This window comes from Anser cygnoides, chromosome 3, assembly GCF_040182565.1.
Source record: "Anser cygnoides isolate HZ-2024a breed goose chromosome 3, Taihu_goose_T2T_genome, whole genome shotgun sequence".
In the NCBI taxonomy this organism is placed as follows: Eukaryota; Metazoa; Chordata; class Aves; order Anseriformes; family Anatidae; genus Anser; species Anser cygnoides.
In genome coordinates, this window is record NC_089875.1 from 115,638,059 (window position 1) to 115,655,130 (window position 17,072).

Genomic DNA, 17,072 nt, shown 5'->3' on the forward strand with positions numbered 1-17,072 from the left:
ATGGCAGTGAAGACCACTTTTTCTTGCTTTGTGATTAATACAACGATCACAGAGTTAAATTAAATGGAAATGCATTTTAATCTATTACAGCCTCTGTCCTTTTAACTGTTTGTTATCAATGTATTAACTCCTTTAAAATATTATTTTGAAGGTACTCATGATTTAATTTAACTAAATGCCACTTTTACAAGACTTGGGATGAAATGTTAGGAAAGCTTTGTCTAGAGGGAAAACTAACTGCATGTAAGGAGAATAAACCACAGGAATCTGGATTTACCATTTTCCCCAGAGATGATGATCAATATTCAGACAGTTACAGGATAAAACAAAATGCTGAGTAGGGAATACTGGTTTGCAGACCAGGGAGACAGATGTGTCTGGAGTAGCTATGTGACAGGCCTGGACCTCACGGAGATATACTCAAATGTCTGTGATCCATCTGGTATTATATATATGCTTTGTAATCGGCAGCCTTTCCACACAAGAAGAAAGGCATTACTCAGCCTTGCCTGTTCACATAAAATGTCATCACAACCTTTACATTCTGCACGAGATAAATTTCTAAGAACTGCTGGGTCCGCCCTGAGTTCCATATAAAATCAACATACACTCTTCAAGTCCTGCTTCTCCTCTGAAATTCCAGCCTGCTAGCAAGACATCCACAAAGGTCACCTTGGACAAAAATGGAAGGTCAAAGGCAACTTGTTTGTCGATATTTACTGCATACTTTCATGTCTTTAGAGAGGTAGGGTAAGTGGTTTAACAAGAGCATGTGTCCCGGGAGCACACAATGCCTCAATAAGCTGAAGTTTACATGTGGCCACATAATTAAAAAAGAGTATGCCAGTTCTCAGCCTAGCACGCAGTTTGGCCGTCAGCCACATGCTGAGGCTGGAGAGTCTTGAGAACCTGTTTTGGTAGAGGTGGATTCTGAATAACAGCTCAAGGTGCCCTCAGTGAACTTGAGTCTCCAGGCTGGAACTCCAGCACACAACAAAGCTAACCTTCTTGAGATCCTGCACAGACTTCCCTTTCTCTGCTCAGACTGGGAAACAAGGTGGGAAACATCTTCTGCTTGTAGTTTGAGGTGATCTGAGCATCTTGCTTCGTCATTTGAACCCTGCAGTTCTCCAACTCGGTGTAATCCTGTACCTTGTAATCACTCGCTCATGCACACACCTGCTCCACAATATCCACTTAATTTTAACATCGAATGCCAAAAATAATCCTGAAACAGAAGCTACTTCATGTCTTACGTAACTGATGATATAAAAGCTAGGTATATTGTACCTTGCTGAGGACAGGGGTTCCTTCCCAGAAGAAAACCACCATTTCCCCCTGGTAGAGTACAAAACAAAAGGGTCAATGCTCTGCTAATACCAAGGTGTGGCAGGCAGCCAGTGCCCTCCACTTGGGCTGCAGCACTGCCTAATGGTTTACTTGCCATGTGCATAACCTCGTTCTTCATCCAGTGCTTGAAGTCACTCACTACCTAGGTCTAATACCATAATTGGAGGTTTCCACTGAGCAGTGAGTGGTAAACGTAGGTGATCTACTTTGAACGAAAACAGTAGTAGGAAGTAGCAGAGAAGAGGAACATGGATTAGGGAAGAATGATTTCAGTAGCAGAGTGCTCAGTATTTATTCAGAAATCACATTAAAACTACTCTTTTTAACCCACCTGACTTGTTTCAAATTTAATCAAATTCTGATGACAAATGACTGCAAAACTACACGCAATCATTCAAATTTATGCGAGGGGGAACAATTTAACTGTTGCCTGCTATTGCTCTTACTTACATTCTCTCACTAAACATAGAAAAATTCTGTTACTGACAGAATAAAACTGCATCTTTTGGCATAGTTCCCCTTCAGGCCGATGGAGAGTACTGTGCAAGGGATTCCAGATCAAGGGCCACTCTCCCAAACTATAGCAGATTTCTGAGTTCGAGTCATGTACCTGCTCACTGCTGTCCTCCAGCAGCATCCAGGAGTAAAGAGCCAAGCCAAAAAGACACTTTATGCATAGGTCAACCACAAAGGCAGCCAAGAACATAAAGCTGTATCCTCCATGAAGAGTGTTTTTTGTTTGCTTGCTTGTTTTAAATTGGGGACCAAAGAGTATGCAACAATAAAAAAATGTTTTTTCATTATGACCAAGTGCAAGGAAATCTGATACTTTCACTACTGTATGTGATACATCAACCCTTTTTACTTCTCTTTTTATTAAGTCTGTGAAACAAAGTCCAGATCAAACTGCAGCTGACTGCATAAAAAAGGTGTTGATCACACAAATTGTTTCACAAGATGTTTTATGCACATGTGAAACATGTAAGAGTTTAAATTTGAAATCTGAACGCACTTCGTTTGCTAAAAAACACTTTAGCTTATTTACCTAACTCATTTTAGCAGCGATGACTAAATTTGTTAAATAAAGACCTCTCGGTCGTGCAGTAACCTTGACAGATAAATGAGATAAATACTTCTTTTTATTCAACCCAGTATCTGGAATACCTGAAGTGCAAAGCATTGCTGCTATATTTGTCTTTTCATTTTGGCCAGCTCTGTACACAGCAGCACATAACCATTAAATTTCTTAGCAGATATTTGCAACTTGTGACTTCACATATAAGCTTGCTTTCAAAACCACAAGCTCCATTATATACATGTACACACGAACACACACAATTTTAAAGTTTCATCTCTCATACATCTTTGCAAGAAAATCACCAAGAAACAAATCCAAAAGTTTCTATAGTACCTGGGGTGCAGAATCAAGAGGAAAAATCTTAACTTTTTCTTTTTAAAGAGTCTGATTATTTTAGTAAATAGTAGTAAATCGCTTAATAAGTTCAAATATATTTGGCTTAAAGTAAATAGCATAATATATTGCAATGAAACACATTCTGTGCTGATTTACGTAACACAAAGGGTATGCAAGTTTAATCAACTATTACTTTGCATATTCCCCACTTGAAGTCAACCAGTATTCATAATACAAGTCACACATTCCTCAACCCTGTAGATAATCTGAGATTTCTAGATGCTCCAGGCATATCTGTATCTAAATTATGCCACAATAAGGCTTGTATTGAATTTCTCCAAGTCTTACAGTCCGAGTCAGGCTACAGGAAGCAAACTGCAGCAGACTGACCGTAACGCTGCTGCAGGTACTAAAATCAGCTATTTTTAATATCAGCATTTAAACGAAAAATAAAGACATACGTCCCCACCCCTACCTGAACAAACCGAACCCAGCTACTCACCATTCATGGCTGTGGGAAACTGAGCCATCATGGTCTTGAATCTGCCTCGCTAGCTCTTAGCCATCTGCAACATAAAAACATTGTGCCATTAATAATGCAACAAGGGCAAAACGTCGCTGCGCGCTCCCGCTGAGCAGGGGGAATGTCTGTCCCCTTTAGCTCCCACTTCCGATAGCAAACAATGCAGGGCTTCAGGCTGCTGCTGAACGAGCTGAATTTACATTTGGGAGGGGGCGGGGGATATTTTTTTTTTTTAATTTTTTTTTTTATAGGGTGTGCAGTGCAGTCTTGAACCTAGTGGCACATTCTTAAAGGAAAACAGTACCAACTGTTTAGCAGCTCCTGCATAACGCACACAAACAGTTGACAACATGTCAGGACATATGGCGTGGGGAACAATCCTCCCCTGGTGAGGAGACAGACTCCGTGTCCTCACAGATCTTTTCCAGCGCTCCCTGGTAAATATTTATGTATATCGTTAAAACAGTTCGGCATACAGCTCTGTAATAGAATGCTTCTGTTGAGAAAATTGGAAGAACAATCACTATTCAAATTCATACACTCAGCTCCTCCAACGCAATTTACAAAAAAATGTTCCTATATGATGTATTCTGGGAGGAGAAAAAAAAAAAAAAGGACTCGTTCTAATAAAAACTTGCAGTCAGTTTTCCAAAACCAACACCATGAAGTCAGTCCTTTTCTTGGGCTACTGCAGGAAGACTTTACTGCAGGAAGCATTTAAGGGGGGTCTCATTATAAATCACTTTCCTCACAAGAAATGTCAGAGCACTAGGACTTGTCTTGTTTTTCCAGGATGTATAATTTCAAGAGCACCTATAGAAGTTATTAGTTTTTTGGCACTGCAAACTATTAACTTAGAACTTATCTGAGGGATAAGCACAAGCATCGCTTTACAAACGTCAAATTAAGACAGCACAGAGAGCTCTTGCTTTGAGTGAGATAATTTCAGTTAAGCACTGAAGCTTACACATCATTAGCCTGCACGCTACACGGAGAAACTATTGTTCAGGATGAAGCTACAGAAATGAAGTTCTGCAGCTGATCACTGTTACCCCACTCCAGCAAGTGTACCACATCGCAGACCTCTCTGTCACCCCCTCTTCAGATACCGATCTGTTTCCTCCCACACCAAAAAAAACCCTGCACCTCTCAATACAACCATGGACTTTAAGTACAGAAAGATCACGTCCCCATGCTCACCCACCCCCAAGGAAACTACTGCGCATCGTGTCATGGAAACCCCACAACTGGAAAGCACTCCGGTTTTACTTGTGGGCAGGAGAGCATTTTTGGTATGTTGTGCATTTCTGAAGTAAAAATAATGAATAAATAAATTAATTAAAATACCTGGAGTCAGTTGTCAGTAATCCTCTCTATATACGTTTATGCACTATTTATAATTTCATTTTAATAAATATTTACAGATTTATACATCCTATAAACAACATCTAACATCAGGAAACTGTAATAGGACATAAGCCATCCATTCCCACTGGATCACCTGTAAACATCACAGCCACGTGCACTTGGTTCCCCCCCAAAATGAGTGGAAAACAGTATTTTATCTGAAGTTACCTTGCTCTGTGGTGCTACACATACCTGTCCAATACAGAAAAAATATATATATATATATATATAATATATATATGTGTATATATTTTAAACTAACACATTACAGAGCAGTATCACTAAGACACCTGACATTCTCAGGTATTTTTTATGTATACACTGACACATGCATTATACATTCATATATAGATATATATAAGATATATACTGCATATACAGAATATACACACACACATACAAATGGAAACAACTGACGAGTCCAAGTAATCTCCCAGGGTGTCATTTGACATCAGCTGCAGAAAGATGCAAAAAGGAGGCATGGATCTATTCCAAGAGAGGAATTCTAAAATGAATTTGGGTATTTTTAGGTTGCTTCCAGCATCCCTTCCTAGGCCCTACCAGCAAGCTAGCAAGAGACACTTGAAGTCTATAAATAGCTTTCCCGACAAATGCTTTCAATGTTATTAAACATTTCTACAGCATGTTTCTCTGCAAAAGCTGTTCTGCCAAGGAGTGCTAAAACAGAAACCAGGAGAGAAAAGCGGGATGCTGAAGAACATCCCCAGCACTTTCGACAGAAACCTCCACCCATCCGTACCTTGCTGCAGATTTACAGCCTTAACGGCTGAAGGCCACGCATCTGATCTTTCCTCCAACATACTTTATTTTCCTTTTTTTGCAGGTCACTTCTTGAGTTTTTAAATTAGTAATTACAAGGTACAATGCACAATGTCTGATAACACACTGATTCACTCTTAAACCCCCTCAATCTCAAGATATATATTTTAAAAACTATATACAACTTACAATAACAAAGTTAAACTTCATTATTGTCAAGCTCCCTTCCCTTCTGACACCAGGGTTACACCAAACACATGTGCTTCACTGGGGATAGATTCACAAGCTGTACTGAAGCTAAAAAAGGGAAAATAAAAGCATCTCTGCAACATAATTTCCCCCCATTAATTGTTTTTAGGGGAGGAGGGAAGGAGGAAACAGCCCAGTAAACTCCAAGTTCACACATTTTTTCACAGGTCTGCAGAAACAATCCTTTTCAGAGGATTCGCTTGCCTTCAACAAGCCTTCTGAGTTTCCACAGCGTGCCCCAAAGGCTTAGTTATTATGCATATATCAAAGTTAAAAGGAGTTTACACATTCCAAATCAAATTGCTCTCACCACCTGTAAAAGTATCTTGCACCTTTAGGACACAGGTGTGGACCGTTTATTTACAGGGAGGAATCTCAGGAAAACGTTGTTGCTTTAGGCCAAACTTACACGTGTATTTTAAAACAGCTCTGATAACTTTTAATCATTAATGACAGTGAAAGCTCTGAATTTCCAAATAACCTTATTACACTACAGGGAAATCTAATGACATACAGAAATGTTTAAGAAATAAATCTCTACACAACAAAGATCCTAAGCGGTATCCCCTACTATAAAGGTGACAAAATGGCCATTACAACCAGAACATCTCAGAAAAGATTTGTTTCTGCAACATGTTCTAGAAGAGGTGCTTGGTGAACTCATTTATCAGCTTCAGCCATAAGAAGCAACGTCAGGAACAGCACGAAATCCACCCTGTAAAAGAACTGTATCAAGCGTCCCACTGAACACTGTAGACTACAGTGAGTCCTGCTGCCATTTAGGGCGAAAACAGGAAAACTGGGATGTTATGTATAAATAGCAGGACCACAAGTTCTTGTAAACAAGTGATCTGACTGCTCCTAATGCTTAAAGCACTAACTGTGTCAGATGTGCCGAACTGCAGCTTCTGCTCCCTCCCTCAGTATTGATTATAGTTGAGACAAGCTGAGAAATAAAGAGACCGCAAGAAGGAGGGGGGGAACTTGAGACTGTGCTGAAGTACTAAGAAAGCATTAGAGCTGGGCAGAATGCAGGGAAAAAAAGAAAAACAAAACAAAACAAAAAAACCACTCTCTTCCATTGTAGGCTTATTTTTTTGTTTGCCATTTTATGAAGAACAGCCTTACCACAACCTTTGTTAATATTTATACCTAAACCTTTTTTTTTTTTGGTTTTGTTTTTTCCAAAATATTTCTCAGAGAAACCACAGCCACATAGTTTCAGTAGGAATGAAGGTCTGGTGCATCAGGTTCTGGCACACCGCTTGTGACTGGAAGCAAGCAAGCAGCGCAGAAGCAGCACGGCTGGACCCACTCCTACTCTTTTGCCTCGCTCACAGACTGCAAGGAGTCACGCTGAGGATTTCTGCTGTAAGAGCCCACTAGCAAGCACAGGCGCCGCAGTGGCAGTTGACTGATTCTCCCTTTGCAACACCTGTAGAACTGGACGATACAAAAACTGCTGGTATTGGCAAAGCAGACAGCGATAACGCGATACCCATGTAGTTCTCTGCCTTGTTAAGTGTCAGGCATTATAAACCAGCGCAGCCCAACATGCCTCTTTGCTCAAGACATTTGTGTAGAAAAGTCTACTGATTTTAAATATATAAAATAATAAAAAAACATCTTGGAAGACCAAGAATTGATTTTCTTCATTGAGATGGACACACTGACCCGGCCCCTTCAACAAAGACTGCGGCCAGTTTCACAACGCCCATCCACACCAGTAAGACAGTGAGTAAGTGGATCTTGGAAGCTAGCAGATCACTAGCTCTTTCCACTCCCCTCTGCTACTGTGAATAAGTGCACTGCAAGCCTTAGTTAACATTTTGACATTTCGAGAAGAAAAAAAAATACGGATGTATTACATACTTTACTTAACCCTAAGTGACGAGGTCCCTTCTTTGCTCACTGTCATACAGCAACTTGCCTCCAAACAGTGATTAAGACAGAACAGAAAAAAATATTGCTTCCGACAAGTATTTGCTGTAAAAAGCATAATTACAGTTATTTGCTACTGAACTAATTATGTATAATTTTCCATCCCTACTGTTTTGTACTTTCTGGTTTATGCACTCCCTGCAGCAGGAGGCTCACAGCAGAGCACATTTGTTATTCAGGTGAGGCCTTTCACGAATTAAGCATATTTAGAAATCATAAGATGCCTTGAAAGGAAGGTTTTAGAAGTAGCAATCCTACAGACTTGAGTCAGAGACACTGCTAGTTAATTCTGTTCCCCTAGGAAGTGCCATCCCAGCTATGTTATCCTTCCTATTCTGCCTTTAAGTGAGATTGCAAAGACTCACAACTGGATTTGATTTTAGGTAACTGCAGAGATCTAATTGGATCTTTAAGGGCATTATGAACAACAAGAATCAGAAGTGCTGCTAGCTATTGACCAGGACACAAATTAAATTAGTTTTAATGGAAGAAATTCCCACACTTCACTGTTTGGTACTACCAGCAGCAGCAGTTACGGAATCAGCCAGCAGCAACTGCTCCAGGTACCACGACTCTCTGCACCAGACCGACAACGTTCAGGAGTAAAGATGTGTTTACTCCTTTATTCTCCACTTTCCTAACTTCATTCCTCTCCCAAGGGGACCCAAAATTCATGCTCCAACCTACCCCTCCCTGCCCTTTGCCAAGCAGACCCCAGTTCCTTCCTCTTGCCAGCTCATCCTCCCTTTGCAGTGTGCTGCCTACAGGTGCAGGACATGTAATGCCAAGAAAGAAAATCCAATTCCAGCTCTGTTGGTGGTTGCTGTGGCAGTACAGGAAAGTTGCTGATGTTACGCAGTGAAAACAAGTCAACCCGATCAGATGATCGGGTGCCAACCACCAAGGGGTAGAAGCTTTCTTCCAAACAAGGCTGCCTCCATGCAGGTGATTGCTAAGTCAACAAGCAAAAAAATACCAGAGCAACTGTCCTCTTTGGGACTTTATTCAGCTTTATTCAGTTTAGAACTGGTACAGAAGTAATCCAGAACCACCTCAATAACGCCTTTAAAATGGTCCAGATACCAGTTTGGGCATCTCCGCTTGAAGGAGTTGCTATGTCGTACTTGTCACGGATGAACCAGGTTTTAGTCTTTATTCCATCGAAGTCAATCTGACTCAGATGTTAGTCAAAACACAAAAGAAGTTAACAGAAAAAACTCTCCCAATAAAAGAACAGCACACAAACCAGTAAGAGTCACTTGACTATTCATTTTATGGGACCTGGTTTGCATTTGGCTGGTGTATGCCAACCTACAAGCCTAAAAACCTCTGTTCTTCTGTTCCCACCTAATTTAGTTTCCAACTATAAAAGTCTCCTAACACTTGGATTGCTCACTTTGCTAGCTCGAAAAAGGTTTAAATCTCATTGGAATTCAGAGATATATCCTCCTGCCCATCTTGCCCGACTCACTTTCTGAATATACTGACCATGCAAAACGGATGCCCTGCAAAATAAAAGAATCACTGCTTCTGCTAAAAGAACAAAAACATAATTGTGTAGTCAATATCGATGGGTTTACTTCTTTACTATTTGTTTTTTACAGACAGCTGCTTGGTTTGACAGTACTCATTGAAAACATCAAGACCCATTTCAACTCTCTTGTGTCTCTGGAGACCTAAATCCATCTTTCCTTCCTCTCAGGAGGAGGCACTCCCACATTTTATTGCACAGCCATTTAAGGAAACCCGTGCAGAGTGTTTGGAATAGCAATGTAAACTCGGGACCTCACCCTGCTATGTGAAAATCTCCATCATCAAGCTGGAAAGACGCAGGTCCCTGTCTGTCCCTGCCACCACAGCTTTGATTCTTCCTCGCAAAGAAGAAATTTTGAAGGAGGGAATGGGAATTCCACCTTGGGAAGTTCACTATTGAAATCCCAGGGCTCCCTCCTAGGAGATGTGTGCATGAACTTCCTCGGGGAAAGATGGAAATTCAACCCAGCTCTGCCACACCCCAAAAAAATGCGTTCACTAACCTGATTCCAGACAGGGAAAGACATCAACACCTCCACTTGCTTTGTTAAAAAGAGGAAAAAATAAAATAAAAAGAAGCAAAAGCAAAAACAACAACAAAAAAAGGCAGAGAGTAGATTATTTCCAAGATGAAACAAAAAGAGTTTCTACCTTTGAGAAGGAATTCCAGGCTGCAGATTGTAACCTTCCCGGGGAGCTGAGTGAGACACAACTGCTCCTGAACGGGTGGTAACTTAAAATACTCTCTTGCCTTCTTTGCTTCCTACTTCCTAATTTGCATGACTCTGCACTCCGTATGCTGCTTTTTCTAGATCCTGTTTTGAGACACACAATTTTCTCCTCTAATACTTTGCAAGCATTGCACAAGAGCCCTACGATGCCATTCTGTGGGGTCCACACACCTCGAAAAATGCAGTTCTCAGCTTCCACACTGAGCCTCCTACTTGTGTCAGTGTGGACTTAGGCAAAACACAGATCTTTCATGAGCTTTCTCTTTGTTATTTCTCATTCCTACCAAGTTGAGAAACATTCAGGGCAGGTTATTTAAGAGCTTATCTCTGTGAAATCTTGTCATGCACTCTTTTTCAAAGTAAGTTTTGAGTTCCCTCCTACCCTTCCATCAAAAGCACAAGTGAAATCTGCCTCCTAACAAAGCAAAAGTAGAAAGAGGAGAACTCTTACATTATCTTCAGCTTTAGATACAAGAGCTGCTACTTAACCTTTTGCTTGGGATTCAGACCCTGGTGACAGTTCAAAATATACACAAAACATTCACGAGCTGCTAAAGGTAAGCATAAAATATAAGGTACAGAATAAGGGCAATCACGCTCAGCAGAGGACAATCTTTCACTATTTGTAAAAGTAAAGAAGGCAAAAAAATAAGCCACACCTGGATTTACATTTTCAGAATCTGCTTTCAAGCTGGACAGGTGCACAAACCCATCACAGGCTTTGCCCCTCCAAACCGAGTGAGCTGGAAGGCAGAAAGGAGACAGACCAAAAGAGGTCTGTAAAGTGGAGAAACAGAGTTTATCTTTGATGAAACACGTAAGCCACATGAGTGAAAAAAGCAAAAGATCAGAATTTATGCAGTCAAAGCAAGAAAAAACAACTCTACGTCATTATTCCAAATGGGCAACAAAAGGGTAAAAGCACATTCTTCCTTAAAACATACGTGGCTGACACATTTGGAAGCACAAGATACCTAACCTACAATATTATGATTGAAGGATTATTAGTTTAAAAGTAACAATTAGTTTTCAGGATCCCCAGTGTTATTTAGAGGAAGTCTGGCTTTGCTAGCTAAAGAAAAACATTCTTTCTAGGTCACGAAAGACAAAAAAAAGAAGGGACATTCAACTGAAATTTGGTCACTTAACCTTTAATACTGAGCTCTACGGCACACCAGTAACATTTTGGCATTGCAACCAAATTTCAAGAACTTAGGGAATCATTATCACTGGAGTTAGACATAGGTCTCAGTGTCGTGTGAAGTCCCTAGGAGCTAAAGTATAGCATAGTTAGAAAGACAGTTGTTCTAGCTTAATAAGTTCATAATAATATGAGGACACTAGAAGCGTGGTGGAAAAAAGGGGAGTTTTAGATTTGTATTCGTAAAATTCTTGACTTTTGAAAGAGAAGACGAAAACTACTTTCATTGGAAATCACCTCTGATTCTTGCTGCATGTATTAATATGGCCATAATGTCATTTGTTTGCATTGCAGCTGTCATATTTTTAGAAACAAAGAATAACAACTCCCATTTCCTGTTCTTCCCAAGCATTACTTCACGCTCACTGTTGAATCACTTACAGATATCGCCCATGACTGATGCCACAGCACTTCAGAAGCTCCACCTGCATCAGCGCCGAAAATTTTCACCCAAAGAGCCAACTCAGAGTTGTCATCTGCTACTTCCAAAGCTGAAGCAACAAAATCCCACACCAGCACGTTCCAAGTCAAACCTGCTGCTCTTGGTACTGCAAAGCAGCAGCGACTTACCTGAACCAACAATGTTTTTTTCAACTAGCTGTAACTGCAAAAAAAAAAAATTATAAATAGTTCTCAGGTAATTGTTCCCTATTAAGTAATTCCAATGTGGTGTGCTGCTACTGTCATCAGGTTACGTCATTTGAATTTCATGTGCTTCTGAGAATAAGGGTTACACAACACTGGGCTCGTCTACATGAACACTCAACCTTCTGCTTTGGCTCTAGGATACAAGAAAGCAACTTTGCCTGATTGTATTCCTACACTGCAAGAGCCTTAAACCTTCTGAAGTTGAATAAAAATGAAACTTCATCAGCTCCACATCCACTTAATGATTCATTTCTATTTGTGAGTTAATCCGCACCTTTTGAACATTTGGTGCTAATGGCACAACAGCACCAGAAAAACAAGTTGCTACAGTCCCTGTGTAATCTTGCACTATGGCAAAGGATGCGTAAACATAAAAAGAATCGAAGATGCCTCATGAAATAAAACCAACTAACCTGTTTTCTACAGAAAGACTTACCTTTAAAGAATAAAAAAGAATAAAAGACTTACCTTTAAAGAATAAAAAAAATCCCGATAGGCTAATCAATGAAAGAACAATATGCTAGTAAGCAGCACGCTTACATTTTTTGCCTGGCTTTCTAAGGGTATGAGCTGAGTGGTTAACGTGCGCTTTGATGAAACCCACAATCAACACGAACCAAACCTGACAGAAGGGTGCAAAAATATTAACTGCCTACAAGATTCATGAAAATAGGCAGCCAGGCAGAGAAGATGCTGCCAAATTTAGTGTCCCCATTTATGAAAAAGACTGCTGTGGGTGTATGCTTGAGTACCAATATTAGACACCAGAGAATCCATCTGGCTGAAAGCTGTTCGAAACATACAAACCATGAGAAAACTTCTCCTAAAGCTTGCATCTCATTAGATTCAGACAGCCAAAGCCGCAGGAAACAAAGCTTTGCCAGTGGTGCTGCTCACACACAGCTGGTTTAGGATTACAGCTTACATCGGTCTGTCAATCCAAAGAAACTGAACTTACCATCAGCGATAAGCCCCACAGGTGATGAGGATTCAGAAGAAGGTTTCCAGGGGTATTCATGGTTAAAATGTGTGCAAATAAGCATTTGAAAATGGTGAGATCAGTTAAAACAGCTGCTTAGCACTTCAGAAAATCTGACTGTACTCTAACAGGAGTGCTTCTCCCCCATATCATCTGTTGCACCAGCTATCAGCAACCAGGGTACAAAAGGAAAATACAATTTTAAAGGGTAAAGGATGGCAATGTGTTTCTGAAGCTAAAAAGCATACAGCAACCACAGTTTTATCATCCCTAGGGTCAACCTCTGAACCTCACAGTACACTTTGTGTTAAGTGTTTTACTGACAAGTGATACTGCTTGAAATAAGTCAATGCCATAAAAGAGAATGCCCTAATTAACTCTACATTATCTTTGTTATCTTTATAATCGCCAGTGGTCACCTAAGACAAGGAAAAAGATAAAGAAAGGTCGCTGACTTTCTCACATCATTCAGCCACATGAAATGAGTGCTCCAATCTAAAAGCAACAGTACAAATTCACGAATTCAGCAAGCTACTGCTCTCTGTTTTCCCAAAAGGACTGTGTTTATGCCAAGCTTCCCCCTCAAAACTAAAAATACGGCATGATCCATCATCTAATCACCTTGCCAAGAGATGTGGCATTACAATGAACTGAAAGTGGCTTTCGGAAGTCAAAATCATTTGAAAACAATAAATTACAGCAGTTGCTAAACACAGAACAAAGCTGGGACCAGTGCTGCCAGGAACACTGGCTGAGGTCATTGCGAGACTGCTCTCGATGGTTTTTGAAAGCTCCTGAGGACTGGAAAAGGCAAATATCACACCCATCCTCCGGAACGGCAAGAGGGACAATTCAGCAATATAAAAGCTTAATTCTGACTTCAGTCTTTTGAAAGACTGCGGAGCAAATCCTGTTGGGAGGCATGTACAAAGAACAAGATGGTTACTGGAAAAAACTGTATTTTCCTTTCTGTTTTCTGTTTTGAGATGAAGGGAGAGCAGCAGGTACCGCTTATTTGGACTTCACAGCAACTTTCAAGAAGTCTCCCACAGCATCCTTACCTTGGGAGCCAAACCAGAGAAACACAGTTTGAACAGGCTGACTGTAAACTGGGTGGAAAACCAGACTCGAAGCGTTGTGATCGGCAGCATGAAACCCAGCTGGCTGCCACCAGCGACGCTCCTCGGGGCTGACACTGCTTAATGTCTTCACTGACAATGTGGGCAACGGGATGGCACGCACTTGCCAAGTGCAGAGGATGCCAGACAGGAGAAGGCTGCCCGGAGAGGCTGCGGATCTCTGCCCCTGGAGGCATTCCCAACTTGAGCAGACGTGGCTCTGAGCAACCTAAGTCGGCCCTGCTTTTAGCGAGGGTTGGACCACATAAGGTCCAGAAGCCCCTTCCAAACTAAATCATCCTGCGCCTATGTTTTAGGTAAATAAAAGCAAAGGGAAGCAGTTAGGAGGTATTTTAAAAACTGAGATATTTGAGGTATTTCCTTTCAAGTGAAAATAGGCCAGAAATGAATGCGTCCAACTTCCGAGCCAGTTTAAAAAAAAATGCAAAAAGAACAACTCAGGACTTTCATAGAAAATGTCATGAAATGCTGTCTTCCTCAATTTTATGTACTGATCAAACCGCATTTCATGAGGTTATTGCGGAGATTTGCAAACTGTTAATTAGCAGGTTCTCTCTCAGGCCAGAGACATCCGTGTCAATTTGCAACAGGAACCAGTGAGCAGGAATGTGCTCCTCTTCAGGACCTTATCACAAGGTCTTTTCGTAACAGACACCTGCTTTCAAGAGGGGTGAAGCTTTTCACAATGCCTCCAGTCAAGCACATAAGCTACCTTTCACTTTTCAAATCCCGTCCCACTTCCCCTAGCAGTCGCTGAACGAAGAATTACCATCACCTACAGAATGTAACTTCATTTTTGATAGCTGCTGCTTTGCTACAGAACAAAATTAACTCACTTCTCATTATTAAAGATCACAAACAGAAATATTTGTAAATATTAGAGTGGTGAAAAAGAACAAGCAGCCCATAAAGCACTGGTAGCATAATACCACCTGTGACAGACAACCCCATAAGCAAAAATGAGCTAGAGACACAGCATTTTTGTTATTGATATGGCTACAGCACCATTCTCTTTATATTAGAGTAGCAACTAACAATTCAGTCCGGGACATATCTCATACCCTAGATCTTGCATAGAAAGAGGAGAAAATAATAGATGCAATTCCCTCAGGACAGTAATTAAAAGGAAAATCAATCATACCCACTTGATCTAATTTAGGCACCTGATTTAGAAGACTAACCGGACCAAAATTTCTGTGTAGCAGAGAGCATGGAGCAGTCCAAATCCATGTTTGCAGGTATGCATATAATTCTCCTAACGTCATACAGAGCCTACAGTCTGAGTAAATACTTCTCTAAAGATCCAGAGGTGAAGTGGTGTCAACCCCCCAGCTTAGAATTAAAAATAATAATAATAATAGACAAACCAATTGGGGAAGTAAAGTGGAAGCATGAAAAGAAAAATGAAGTTTAGTAAAAGAATGAAGCCCAGCTACCTATTTATACAATTAGTTCCTACTGCTCGTTATTTCTAAATGTCACTGTTGCACCACTGGATTCAGATGCTTGTCACAGCTGAAGTCTTTAAATTTCAAAGAAAAATGCATTTCATGTACCACCAAATCTTATAAACACACCACAGGAAAGCTGTACGTGAGCACTTCTTAACATGCCTTGTGTTTTTCCTGTGTATATACAAACACGGGAGCTGCTGCCACCACAGGCAAGCATGAACAAAACAAGTTTAAAGAACCCTGGGTTCCCAAAAGAGACGCATGCGATACAGCAGCCTGAACGCAAGTGCAACACCTTGTAACTTCTCACTCCAGCGCTGTAAACGGGGAACTTTCAACTCGCCTTTGAGGGACCTGTTACAAGCATGCGTACTATGACGGGAACTATCTAAAGCACAATCTACTTTCAAGTTTTGTAATGTGACAGATGTCAAAGCGTCAAGTGCTGTGCAAACCGTTTCGGGGCACCGAAAGCCTAACTTGCTACCTCAGCGCTCAGGGAACCGCATCAAGCGCCTCAGCCTCCTTTTATTTTCCGGATTGTTACCTCCCGTTGCGTACAGTTCAGATCAAGGAAGAACGATCTATTTACAAAGAGCACGGCTTCATCAACAACATTTAACCCCTCCAAGCTCTACATTTTCCCAGTTTTCCCAAAAAACGACGCCAAACAAACCCACCAGCACCACAAGACTCTCAGCACGTCCCATCAGCCAGCTCTGCCAGCGGGCTCCCCGGTGCAGACACCAACCGGTGGGGCACCGACACTGCTATTTCTTCCCGGGGAGGGCATTAATAAAACACAGGCGAGCAGCAGCAGGACCTACCGTCGCTGTTTTCCATTCCTGCCTTCAAAAGCACACACAAACACACACACACACACACCCCGACCAAACTTCACCACCCGAAGCTGGAGCCGGCCCCAGGGGGCAGTCCCCTCGGCCCTGCCAGCCGCCGGCCGGAGAGCGAAACAAAACGAAAACAAACCAAAACAAGGCCCTTAAAATAAATAAATAAAAAAAGCTCGGCCTAACAGAAACCCCGAGCACTCCTTCCCACGCCCGTCCCCTACCAAGCAGCCGGCCCCAAGGGCTGCCTGCAGCAGGCGCTCCCCGCACCTCAGCCCCGCTCCCGGTGGGACGAGGCCGCCTCGAGGGGAGGTTTCAGGCCCCGCCGCCGGTACCTGTTGCCTTGTCCGTGAGCTCCTCGCTCCGTGCTGCCCCCCAGCCTTCCTCCTCTTTCTCCTCCTCCTCCTCCTCCTTCGCCACCGCCTCCCGTGGCGGCGGAGTCAGCCCCACAACATGGCGGCGGAGGCGGGGGCCGCCCGGGGAGGAGGGCGGCGGGCACGGGATGAGGGCGCCGCTGTGTTGGTGCCCGCTCGGTGCTGGCCTTGAGGGTTAGGGGGTGCTTTGTGGGGTGGCCCCGATGGCTGGGTGAGGGTAATTCCTTCGGGGGCTGGGTCGTGGGTTAGAGGCAGCTCCGGGTGTGTGGTTCGGTTGTCACAGCCGGAGGGCTTGGCTGTGGGCCCCGGAGGAGGTGGCCGCAGCCTGGAGGGTCACCTTGTCCTGGGGGGCTGCCTCCTGGGGCTGAAATACCTCAGGGGTCCAGCGGTACGAAAGGCAGAGCTCCTCACATCGCCCTCTCTGACCTTTGTGGTTCAGGTGCAGGGATCCCTGCTGCAAGCGGGGTCAGCATTTGCAGGAGAACTTGTGCAAAAGCAAAG

General features: G+C 42.2%; 1 protein-coding gene across 10 annotated transcripts in view; it reads right to left on the reverse strand.

Moving 5' to 3' along the window:
- ITSN2 (intersectin 2) overlaps nt 1-16,853 on the reverse strand; it is an 81,208-nt gene extending 64,355 nt beyond the window's left edge. For 2 of the 10 annotated variants that reach the window (XM_066995026.1, XM_066995021.1), the window contains exons 1-2: nt 16,533-16,851; nt 3,267-3,330 (exon numbers count right to left, since the gene is read on the reverse strand). In XM_066995026.1, coding sequence (XP_066851127.1) covers nt 3,267-3,297 — 31 coding nt within the window. In that variant the 5' untranslated portion in view covers nt 3,298-3,330; nt 16,533-16,851. Of the gene's footprint in view, nt 1-3,266; nt 3,331-9,848; nt 9,873-16,176; nt 16,201-16,421 lie in introns of those variants that run through there. The other 8 variants (XM_066995027.1, XM_066995023.1, XM_048065711.2 and 5 more) reach the window with 8 other exon arrangements.
- Between the last annotated feature and the right edge of the window lie 219 nt (nt 16,854-17,072).